General features: G+C 37.4%; 1 protein-coding gene across 1 annotated transcript; it reads left to right on the forward strand.

The window, feature by feature from the left end:
* Positions 1-3,313: 3,313 nt before the first annotated feature.
* On the forward strand, positions 3,314-10,967 carry c6h19orf47 (chromosome 6 C19orf47 homolog). The gene is made up of 8 exons (XM_053320241.1): positions 3,314-3,332; positions 4,511-4,598; positions 5,133-5,247; positions 5,394-5,475; positions 7,179-7,304; positions 7,399-7,548; positions 8,835-8,908; positions 8,999-10,967. Exons 1-8 carry the CDS (start codon positions 3,314-3,316, stop codon positions 9,572-9,574), a joined length of 1,230 nt encoding a protein of 409 aa, XP_053176216.1. The 3' UTR covers positions 9,575-10,967.
* Positions 10,968-12,972: the final 2,005 nt, after the last annotated feature.

A 12,972-nucleotide genomic window follows, 5' to 3' on the forward strand; every position in this document is an offset into this window, starting at 1 on the left:
GGACAAAGTATTTTATATTCAGTATGCATTTCTGCCCAGTGTAAACATATCACTCAATAACAATGTTATTTCCTAACTGAAATGTGTATTTAAAGGATAATCGCAGTTTTATCCTTGATATTAACATTATCATGCTAAAGTTTATCCATTCTTGTACTCAGATATGTTGTCTAATTGAGGTTTAAAAAAATAAATGTGATTGTATTTGCTGGATAAGAAGCTTTATTTTCAATAAATAAACATGCTTAATCAAAACGATGGCCAGCTGAATGCTACCAATTTTCTTTCAAAAGTGGTTCCTGGTGATCAGAGAATGGGCAGACCTCATTTAAAAAAAAATGTTGAATAAGGACTGTATTTGTACAGATGTTGAAGATGCCTTTTGATTTCCTCTCCTAATGCAAATGTGATGAGACTATGTTCTGGTGTCAGAGCAAGCATAAAACATATTCAATAGTTCTCATGTATATAGGTTTTTTGTGGTGCTACTTATAGTATATGATAATAACAAGGCCGTTCCACGTTGTATGGTGGGAGATTATACATTGCTGTTGCTGAGGCTCCAGACAAATGAACACACTGCTCATCTCACGGGGCTGTTTTAATCTGAATTGAAGCCAATAACACAGTGAATTCCCCTGCAGACTAAGTGCTGGAAGCCCAGTAATCACTCTGTGATTTCATCTTAGTTTAATATCAATTGCCTGCTACATTTTAAGTGTGATATACAAATCTCAGAGGGCCCTTGTACTGTACCTACACCTCACACCTATGCCCCTGATTGCCACACAACACATATAGACTCATTCTTTCATTTAATTTGTTTGCCTTGGATTTAATTGAAGTTGCTCTTTTTTTTCTTGTTATGTTACAATCACAATCCTATCAATTGGAAAAGGTGACATAGAAGAAGTATGCCTCCACCTATCTGTACTGTACAATGGCAACAATAGCGTTAACTGAACAAGAGCTTTCCTATTTTTCTATGATGAGGTGAATGTTGCATGTATTTCTATTTTTCCACAAGTCCCATATACACTCTGATTCATGTGCAATACTTATTATCCTCTTGGATAAACATAATGTAGCAAATCACGCAGTGCTCAAACTGACTGCTACTATATGTCCAATGTGATGATGTATTGCTTTAATTATGCGCTTTTGTTCAAATATTAAAAGATATTCTTACTACTTATTTTAACATTAAGTTTCAAGACAATCTTCGCCGAGGGATTATGATACATGTGATTGAAAACGTATCACTTTTTTGTCTTATTATTGATGATTTGTAGACACGACCAAGGTTCCTTCATTTCATTGAGACATTACTTTTGTCGCAATCCTTTTATCAATGTTTCATCTTTTTTGTATCAATTTATTTCATATTTTAACATTGTATCTTTGTTCTTGAATATGTCATATTGTCACATTTGTAAACAGGTGATGTATGACTTTTGAGGTTGCAACCGTTAAAGGCCCAAAGAAACCTTGTTCAATATGTGACATTGTCATATATTGACTAAAATGATTTTTCAAGTTCATGTATAATTTAACATCATTCACTAGTTTTCTCCATATCACCATAAAGTGCTGTTTACTTGTTTTTATGATTTGAGTGTTTTTTAATTGTTGAAGTGGACCAAAGTGTTGACAAATTCAACATGTCGCTTTTGCAGTCCCTGCTCTCTGATCTTATGTGGCCCTGTTTTCTATCCATGCAGGGTTTTTTTTTCCCAATTTCTAGACTGCAAAAGCTGGGTGAGCTGTCTCCTTTAATGATGGTTTGACCAAATGTCAATTTACAATTTGTGAAGAAATCGCATTAATAAACAACATATTTTAAGGTACACGTGTCTCACTTTTAAATGCTTGATCTTCATTGAGCTTGTTCATCTATGCAGAATTTTTCTTGAATGTATAATCAGAAGGAAAAAAAGGCTGTTACCATTTTATTATTTGAGTTGAAACTGCAGGTTTTTGGGCAAACAGTGATTTGTTGTTGTTTTTTTCTCTTTTTGAATACACATATCTTTTTATTAGCATTATTGACATAATGAATCAGTCATAGCTGCTAATTAAGCTTATGTCCTTTAACTAATCAATTAATCAAAAATGCTTTTGCTTTAATACTTCTAATGTCAGTGAAATGTGCTATTAAGCATTTTTATAGGTACGTTTCAAACCATAGAATCAAAGACAAGGTTTTACATAATGATATTCTTGAACTAACAAAAACAGAAGCAAAAGATTAACTGGTGAGGTTTATATTATGTATAATAATGCAATATAACAATTAAATAAAACTCTTTCAAAAAGCATGTACTTGAATATTTCATAAGTGATGAGATGATGACTGCTTGTAATAGTGTTATGTGAGCTTGCGGTCTGTGGCGCTCTCTAGCGTCCATAAATAAAACTTTTTACTTTTTTTTTTTTTTTACTTTATTTATCAAAACGTTAACCATTGTAAATTGATTAAAGCCTTGAAACATAAAATGTAAAAGAGATCGACAAGTAGGCCTACAATGACGATAAAATAACAATAATTCTAAACAGTAAAAAGTAAGCTATGCATTTTTCAGACATGTAACCATAGAAATCAATTGTACGTGCACTCTTTTTGGTTGGACGGGATTTCAGAGAGTTAAAAAAAAATATGTGAATATATTATTTTAATTTCAAAATTATCTTTATGATAGAAACGACCAAAAAAATAAAACTCTTTATCACTTAATATATAGAAATCGTCGCTTAAAACATGTGTGACAGAAACACTATAACAGAAAATAATTAGGCATCATAATGACAACACAAAGGACTTTCAGTTTGTTGATACAGTGAGTCAACGTAGTAACAGAACAAAGCGTAAAATTATTCCTTTTTTAAATTAAAAGCTAACCTAAGAAAAAAAAGTATGTCTACAGTTATTGTTGTTTAAAAGTTTGATAGACTCAAAATACTAACAAATATAACCCAGAAAACTTGGATTTATGGATCTGACATTTTTCCAGTAAAATAAATAAATTAGAGACTGTTCAATTTTCTAAATTTTGTTTTCATAGTTTAACGATTTTGGTAAAAAATAATCCAGATTTTCTTTCCCCCCAGAATCCTGATTTGTATACTGACATTCATGTAATAGATGTTTAGCTGTGGGTTTTTTGTTTGTTCGTTTGTTTGTTTGTTTGTTTTAAAACTAGCAGTTTTAACCAAAATAGAAATAAAGGACTTTTATTGTGGGATTGTGGGATAAGGAAGTGACGTCAGGGGCGCCCGGATGTAGCCGCTACGTCACCACACATTTGTTGTAAACATGGCGTCCGTGACAACAGGTGAGAGCATGAAGGCCCGGCGAGCCTGCGTTACTACTGTGCTTTACTTAAAATATTTCTATAGTCTAACATTTAATATGACCGCGGCGTTAATCCGAAACACCGTGCAGAGATTTTACGGCCGGTTCTGTTCACCGTGGAGGCCTCAGACTGCAGCTTTTAATTCATAGCTAACACAATGCTAATGCGGGATGCTAACACACACCGCTCTTTCAGGCGAGCCTTAAATATACAATTTCACTTTTTATAGTCTAAACAGACGAGAAGGAGGCTGTTTTAATCTCTGAATTGTTTGACTTAGCCAGTCATCGTGTTATTGTAAGGTTAGTCAACCATATCTGAACATATATATCAGAATTAAATCACGTTTTCCACATTTAATTGAGAAAATGAGTCCTGAATCTAGCTTCTAGTGTTACAATGTCTTTTTGTGGTGATGTATTTGCCCCTCATAAGGCGTCTCAGTACGTGTCAAACGAGAGTTTAGTCGCTGTGTGACTTTCAGCTGGGATGAGCCATTGTTGTGGCAGCTGTCGTGCTCCCATCAGCCTGATCCTTTTACCCACAAGACGTTTCATGATTCGTTTTATAAACAACCTCCAGCTGGCCATAGTCAGCATGTGTCATACCTAAACTCGCTGCTGTCTCTCAGGGTTTAAACCCCCCCCCCCCAGACAACTGTACTCTACTGCTGCACGACTGAGAGGCCATCACCGATATTATAACTTTATTATGTTAACCTTGAAGAGGACAGTCTACTGTTATTATGATCACATGTAGTGCAGAAGCTGATTTTGAGCATGTCTCAGTTTAGTATGTTACATAAAACAGAGAGGCTGATTATATGAGGCTTAGTCATATCAAGTGGATATCTGACACATGTACTTTTTTAGCAGCAAATTCCCTCTTTGTGTTGACCTGCAGTAAAAGTATAGAAAGAAAAAGAGGGACTTTGGCACTAGCTGACTACTTTGGACAACTGAAACTTCATTTTGGGGGGGGGGGGGCTGTTTCTATGTTCCTAGGCTCCTGACTGACTGCTGTTTTGGGGCAAACTTGAATCTTTCCATCAATTGCATTTTCTGACACTGTTAACACAAAGCGATTTATTAATCATTCCAAAGATAACTGCTAGTTTTGTTGTTTTATAATTTCTTACTATCTTCTTTTTTCTGAAGCCACCTCAGAGTGGATCCAGTTTTTTAAGGACGCTGGGATCCCAGCCGGCCTCGCTGTCACTTATGCAGTCTCCTTTGTGGACAATAGGTAATTGGATACATCATACTTTATCCCTGTTAAGATGTGCTGTTTTGATCTGCATTTCCACTGACTTCTTACATCAGTGTGTAACTGAGCTGATGTATGATCTCTTCCGTCAGCTGATCTGTGTTGAACAATAAAATTATTGGTGTAACTAATTGGTTTCAGTCCTTACAAGTTAATCAATAAACACATTAATCTGATTTGAAGTAATGTAATTATGAGCTCCAAGAACATTGTTAAATGGGGGTCTCTTTCCACCTCAAAGTGAGCTCTAGTGCAGTTTGTTTGTGGGGAAAATATTAAGATGGACAGATTTTGTTATTATTAAAATTTTGCATTTAACAATCATGAGCTAAACTAATTTATGTTATTCATGTGGTAATTAAAGCACCGGACCTATCAAGTTAAAATTGACCTGTAGTCCAGCTGACTTGATGTTTAAGTTTGATTGTATTAAGTCACTGTGAACTAAAAGGCACCTTTGCTACAGACAAAGGGACCAACATACAGTATTTTCTGATTTTCATATCACTGCAGAATTCAAAAGAACATGCTGATGGACCTGAGTAAAGACATCATGATGGACCTCGGCATCACTGTCGTTGGTGACATAATTGCCATTCTTAAACACGCCAAGCAGGTCTACAGGCAGGTGAGACTTCACAGTTTGATGTTTGAATTAATGAAATGTTGAAAACGGATGCATGCATTTTTGTGAATGTAGTCAGAGTTTCAAAGACAGTAACTCACAGTTAACAGTGCATTTCTGTAATATGTATTCCTGCCTTAACTCTGCAGGACATGTGCAAAATGGCCACAGAAGCCATCTCCTCAGGACAGACCAGTGTTCAGGCCGAGCTCAGAAGAACTGCCAACACTCGTAAGTGTCTACATTTAGCCTTTTTTCACCAGAAAAAACAATTGACCACAATTTAAACTCCCATGCTCTATATATATGGATTTATTTTTAAATTGAAATTTTGGGTCCCCGTAACCATTGAGTCTAGAGCAATGAAACAACAGTGTTCGTCAGCCATTTCCTACTTCATTGCTTTATAAGAGTGAGACAACCCTGTGACCTATTTACCAGCCCAGCCAGAAGCAACATGAATCAACAGTTGTATAATAATAATAATCTGCCTGCAGTGAAGCCGACATTTCATACGTTATAGATAGATAGATTTTATTTGTCGTTCAGATTATACACTCTACAGTCCACATCCAAACGAAATTTCATAGCAGTGACTCAAAATAGTACAGTATATTAAAAAGTGCTGAACACACTCTTTTTTATATATAACTATATATATATATGTGTGTGTGTGTGTGTGTGTGTGTGTGTATATATATTTAAAGAGTGTGTTCGTGTGTGTGCATGTGTGTGTCTGGCTGTTCTGCTACATTATGCTGCAAAACCTCTTCCCAGAGGCCAGCAGGGAGAACAGTCCATGGTAAGGGGGGGAGGGTGTCTTATGACATTGTGAGCTCTGGTCAGACAGCGTTTTTGTGATAATAAAAATTAAAGTTAAACGCAGGAGTGAATGAAAATGATAGTGTTTCCGCATTACAATGTATTAATACACGTTTCATCCATTGAAGACTCAGTATGTGTGTTTGTTGATCTGATTAATTAGATTATTTAAAAAAAACGTCAGATGCCCTACGGTTCACAGCTGATACAAATCAGGTGAGATTCAGTTTCCTTTAAGCTCAGAGTCATTACATTGTACAGTTTTAGATGCAGTGGTTTATGAGTTATAATTAGCAGTGGATAGATTTATTTATTTTTAAACTGTGTTTCCTTTCTAGCTTAAAAGCCCAATTTCCCCATAAAATGGTACTGCTGTAAGAAATACAAGTTGTATTAATAAACAGGGTGAGTTATTGAGCAGAGCCTGAGGACGTGTTTTACTTCAGACTGGATATTTTGTAACTCAGTAACTGGTTTTGTGACTGGTCAGTATCATCGATGTAGTACATTTTTATGATATGTGTGTGTGAGTGTGTGTTTGCAAAAAAATAAATTTAAACATGTAAAAAAAGTGCAATTTTCAAAATACGTTAATGCATAAATGTATGTTATGTTTAGGAAGCAACATGGTCTACCCATTTTCAGCATACAGTACATACATTATATACAGTATATCTTGACTTACAGGATAAATTATCTATCAGCAAAGAAAATAACTAAACACTGACTGGGTAGGAGTATCAGAGATTTTCTCTCCTGGTCTTATTTAAGAGACTGCCTAAAATAAGACTTTTACTGGCTGTATTTGTCTTTGTTATGTCAGCTAATGGAACATAAATTGTCTCTATTAGTCAATCAGATTAATCTAATGCTACTTTAACAAGCTGCATCAGTTAGTTAGTGCCAAGTTGTTGAATACCTCCTTCAGTTCTTCACATCAGGTTTTTTGATGTATCATTTGAATTCTGACATGTCTAGAAGGTCTTCATACATTTCAGAAGTTAACTGTGAAGCCCAGCGGTCCTCTGATCTGGTCTTACGTGATTAATTTGAGTTTGCATGAGAAACAAGTTAAATCTCAGTTTATTAAGAATGTCCCTGTCTTTTCTCAGCTGCCACTCGTATGATTGCCAACGCATTGAGCCATGACTCCCCGCCAGCCACTCCAGCCCGTCGACCTGACAACCGCCTCTCTGTCACTGTGTCCAACATGCAAGCAAACAAGAGTAATAAAGCAGGTAGATATCATTCACCTCATCACCGTCTTACCCCATGAGTCCAACCCCTCTTGCCTCTGTTTCACTCTCATCTGCCCAACACTTTTTTCGTCAGTTATCAGTCAGCCAGCAGACGAGGGGAACGGGTTGCCAGGAGTGAAGCGCCGTCGTGTGACAGCCGAGATGGAAGGCAAGTACATCATCAACATGCCCAAAGGCACCACGGCACGCACACGCCGCATCCTGGCCCAGCAGGGCAAGAAAGGTAGGCCTGACCCAGTGGTCTGGGCGCCTCGCTGACAACATGCTCGAATGATGCTGTTGCTCATCACCGCTAATCCGTACTAAAAGTTTTCACAGACTTCTTTCATACTAAAACCCAATCAGAAGACTCAGCTGAAAATCAAAGCCTGCTTTACCTTCATTCATTTGTCATGATTTTATCCCTCGTTTTTACTAACACTTCACTCTCAACCAATATTCCTCCTCTTTTTTCGTTTGTCTAACATCAACAAGATTTTACCTGTAAAATCTGTGACTATCATCTTTCCTCCATGGCATGACTTTGCAAGTGTGTTCTGTCAGCAGCACTTTTCTTTCAACACGTTCACTCTTTCATTTCAGGAAATCTAAAGTCTTAAGTCCTAACATGCTCTTTGTCTGGTTGACTTCTTTCATGAGGGGAACAAAACTCTCAAGTTATCATCTTATGTATGAAACTTTCATACAAAATATTTAAAAATAGGAAATTAAGAATACATGTTAGGGAGTAATTAGAGTGGTTAGAGCGCATGCATAATTGCAGCGTCCCTGGTTCAAATCCAGCCAGGGACCTATGTTGCAGGTAATTCCCATCCCTCTCTCCGTGATTCCTGTCGGCCTCTCTGCCAGTTACTAACAAAAAAAGGCACGAAAAGCCCAAAAATAAATCTTAAAAAAACAAAAAACATATTAAAGATATGTGATATCTTTTACAATCCATACAAAGTTATTTTTTTCCCCCATGATCAACTATATCAATCAAAAAGCTTAATAATCTCAGTTTTGATATCATAAATGACATATTTCAACATTTTATGATTTTATTCTTTTTTTTTCTGGTCAAATTTTGGCAACTGGCTTGATTGAGGCTGCTTGATTGAGGCTGCTTCCTTAGAGCGAGGAAATTCTTCTGACATGATCTTTGCAGTCCATTTAAACCTTGTGAGATGATAATTATAACATTGATATATTTAGAGCCCATTTCAATGAAACCATGAAAAGAATTCTGTAATGTTAAAGTGTCCATTCACTGGTTGTAATTTACAACCTCGCAGCTAGATGCCACTGAATCTTACACACTGGTCCTTTGAACTACAGTTGATAAGCCCAACAGTAAGGATGATTGACTTATATTCACTGTTATGATCATTAGAGGATCAGAGAGATGTAGAATTTTTCTGATTTCATCAAAACATGAACCAAACCTATCACAGTCTGTTAAGCTGTTACACAGTGTGTGTTTTTTGTGTGTCTACTATCTAATTGCTTATTACTCTGATCCATGAAAAGGTTTGAAGCGCACCTCTGTGTTTGCAAGACTTGGGGCTGAATCAAAGGTAGATACGACAACGAGCAATAACAAGGTGAGACCTGTCGGTACGTCCTAATAGATCACTGTGTTCTGGATAGAGGCAAAGACAAGTTCTTTAATTATGATGCTTGTGTTTTGGCAGCCCACTGGTGTGTTCAGCCGTCTAGACAAAGCAGGTGAAGACGGGCTGAGGCCAGGAAAGATAGCTGGAAACATGCATGTAGATGACGAGTACGACAGTGATGGAGAAGGCTCTGTCCTCCAGTATGCTGGCGTCCTCAAGAGACCTCCTCCCTCCCAGAAGAAAGAGCATGCCGCAAAACCAGCCCCGACCACCCTGCGGCGCCTGGGAGGCAAATTCAAACTACCTCCCTCTGACGCTCCCACCTCCTCCTCCACCTCTTCCTCTAACGGTCTCCCCCCTGCCAAAATTAGTGTGCTTCAGAGACTGGGCAAGCTCCCTGCCACACACCAGAGCACAACCGGTTCTCCTCCACCTGCAGACACACAGGACAACAGAGTGACCAGCACCCGACCCAAAGCTCAGGAGAAACTCACCATCGCAAGCTCCAAGGTCACCAGCAGCACCGGGGCTGGCGGAGCAGCAGCAGCAGGAGGAGGAGCAGGAGGAGGAGGAGGAGGCGGGGACAGTCTGGGTGCCCAGATGGATGTTCAGGCCATCAGTGTTTTCAAGCGACTGGGCAGCAAGAAAACCTAACACACATCCAAAAAAATTTATCCAGACTCTTTCTATACGTTCTTTACAAAAATTTGTATCACCATCTTTTTGCATTTATCCCGACCACACACAGGACTGCAGGTTGTTATTAACTGGAGTTTTTTTTTTGTTCAGCCTGAGTGTATGGACTATTTTGATGCTGCACTGTGGCTTTAGAGTTATTAGATAAAAATAGATGGGTTTTTTACACGTTAGTTATGCTGCCATTTAAAATCACCTCAGTTTATCTCCATGCTTTTAATTTGAGCATTCTTTCAAACTTTTAAACCCCTGTGTATATTTTGTTACCCACACAGAAAGCTTGTTATCATATCTGCCATTTTATCATTTTTTAGAAATATATATTTAAGTATACTGTGCGTGACTTTAAGGCATGAGCATGACGTCAACCAAGCTGCCACTATGGTGGTTTTTAAATTTCTCCTGTAACTTCACACATAAAAAGATGCTGCTGCCCAAACTTCCCTTTTCTGAGATTCCCCCTGAATGAACACACACGTAGTTTAAAATGTTGCTAAGATAAATTATTTGGACTTTGTGTTGATTCTTGCCTGAAAGTTAAGTTAAAAGTAAAAGGTACAGGTTGATGTTTTTTTTCCACACACCTCAGGCTTATTTTATTCAAGGTTAATAACCTGGACAGCAGTTGGACGTAGAACAAGCCACGGGGTGATGGTTAAAACAACTTCTTGTTACCTTAAAATTACCTCTGATATCACGTTGTGAGAGTAGAAAATGCGCAAAAGTGTTGATGAAAGGCTTTTAAATATCAACCCTGGACTAAAATGGTTCCACAGAACGACCTCTTTGAACACTTGAAACAAGGAAAAGCTACACAAACACCTCTTCTTCTTCTTCTTCTGCATTTGTGGATTAGCAGGTCACACCTATGGATGCACAAGTCCGCTTTTCTATCGTAGTACTGAACATTTTCTATAAACACCTACTTGAAGGCCGCATCAGTAGAATATTGTTTATTTTAAAATGCAATATATAGATTTGGTAGACTTGATTTCTCACAGCACAGAATCTGTTCTGCTGCATATTTTTCTAAGTGGATATTCTTGCATCATGTTCCCATGTAAAGAAACTCAGAGATGCCATCAGGCTGGGTGTCAGGGGGCCACAGACCAAGTCCAGTGGGTGGTTCACACTACCCAGTATGGGTCATTAACACGTGTAATATTTTGGTTTTTCAGACTTCACACCAGAACTTTGTAAATATTTGACAAGTTTATCATCACATTAAAGACATGTTATTGTTTTAAAGGAACAAAGTAAAGCAAACGTACCATGAACTGTCATCATTTTTAAGAAAATATTGAATTTGCTGAAGTATGCTTGGCAAAAATGATTAAAAGAGAAGGGTCCAAATGTCTTTGCTGTTTTTTTCTTTTGTGAGGGAGGCATTAAAATGCATGTCAGTGGCACTTACTGTACTCGCACCGCAACTCTAAGTATCAAAGATGACAGTGTAGTCAATATTTATATTCCTCAGAGAATATTAAGATGATCATTTATCAATAAACCTGTTAGACCCCAAGTCCTCTCATAATGAGGTTGCTGCTGCATAATGTTGACTCAGCTGTGAGACATTTTCTTTATACTGCGTGCAGCTGCAGCCTTGGACACACACATCTTAACATTATGGTAAATTTTCATGACTGTTAAAACATTTAAATGTTTATACTCACCTCAATACAAAATATAAAGGAGGTTTGTTATACTTGCTAAGTTTGTTATACTGCTCAAGGCCAGTCTCCATATTGAAATTACATTAAAAGCATTGTCAGAAACACCATAAAGCACACATTTGCACACACATACAAATCATACAGTATTTACACAATGTCAGAGATTTTTAATTATGCAGCCCATACGTCAATGGAGATATTAGACAGGAGTCCAGGATGTCTTGCATTGAAAAGGTTTATTTACTTGATCAAGGAGAAGACTCTAAACCACACAGATAATGCCACAGGTTGAGCCACGCCCAAATATGGGCAGATCTAACACATCTACAACATACAGAATTTAGTTTACTGGTCTAAAGACAAAACATTGCTTAGGACTCAGGACCTTTTTCCTCCATCCAACACAATATCAAACGTCTGATTCCAGTTACCTTTACTCCATTCAGGGAAAACCGTCAAACACATATCTGACCTCCGCTGCTATAGCAACACTATTAAAATCCCTCCTGTTTTCCCCAAAAGGAGCATACTCACTGCTTACCACTAAACCAAGATTTGGTGGGTCCTTGTGATGACCGCAGAGCCTAGTTTGACCCAGTGCATGCCAATGATTGATGTAAATGATGGAATATTCCCTAATACACAATAAATAGTAAATGTAGCTAAACATTTGCAGACTATATCAATCATAAACTTTAATTGGAAAAATACATGTACATGATTTTCACATACATGATCATAACAAGGTCAGTATAAAAATGGCTCTGGTGACCCTCAAACATCATATTGTGATACTCAGTATTTCACATTGACTGTGACTAAGACACAAGATGAATTATTAGATCACCTCTAATGAAATCCAATACAACAGCTCTGCCATAAATTCTTCTACTTTTCAGTTTTTGTTCAGAATGTCAGACAGATGATGATCCTACTGCATGTTTGCTACTGGGGTTGTAATGGTTAACATACATGAGAGAGTCAAAATATTAGGAACACTTTTCAATATAATTAACTCTTTTGCAACTTCAATAATTAAAGGTTGAATATGTAGAATATTTATTAAAAGCTATATATTTTTTAAAAATAATACAGCCACGGGGCATTTTGAGGGGTGCAGAATGAAAGTATTGCTTTTCCATAAAAAAATATATATTTAGTCTAAATTAATATATATATTTTTTTTTAATTTCTGTGTGCACTGTACCAGCCAATTAGCGGCCGGAATTGCGGGTTGCCAGGGTTATCTGTTGTTCCGACGCAGCTACTGTAGGCTGGCACTGGGTGAAATGGAATTGTGAACAAACACGGTCGTGTTGGACTCACTAAAACCAGCGTTTTTTGCTCTCAAGTGCAACTTTTCATCACAAAACTTCGAAGGTAAGACAGAATATCTGTTAGTCGCTGTAAATAAGTGGTTGTTTACCTTTGTATCCTTTGGCTGCTGGTTCACTGAGTTTTTAGCGCAATAATAGTGGTATTGTTGAACTCGCCAGGGTCTTAGCTTTCATATGAGATGCTATTTGTTTGTGTACCATGAAGTATCAAAACGGTAGAAATGGAAATGTGGAGAGTGGGTTGACTTTCTGACGCTATTCGGATTTTGATATTTGATCATTAACCTCTTAACGCACGCTGTTCCGTTCACGGGACGGGACAGATGTTAGGAGGTAGCCACACGTT

This window comes from Scomber japonicus, chromosome 6 (genome assembly GCF_027409825.1).
Source record: "Scomber japonicus isolate fScoJap1 chromosome 6, fScoJap1.pri, whole genome shotgun sequence".
Classification (NCBI taxonomy): Eukaryota; Metazoa; Chordata; class Actinopteri; order Scombriformes; family Scombridae; genus Scomber; species Scomber japonicus.

What these genes read in the sequence shown, in the direction of transcription:
- c6h19orf47 (XM_053320241.1), top strand. An exon ending in AAACAAGAGTAATAAAGCAG is followed by an intron (nt 7,305 to 7,398) that starts GTAGATATCATT and finishes TTTTTTCGTCAG; the next exon opens with TTATCAGTCAGCCAGCAGAC. An exon ending in GGCCCAGCAGGGCAAGAAAG is followed by an intron (nt 7,549 to 8,834) that starts GTAGGCCTGACC and finishes ATCCATGAAAAG; the next exon opens with GTTTGAAGCGCACCTCTGTG.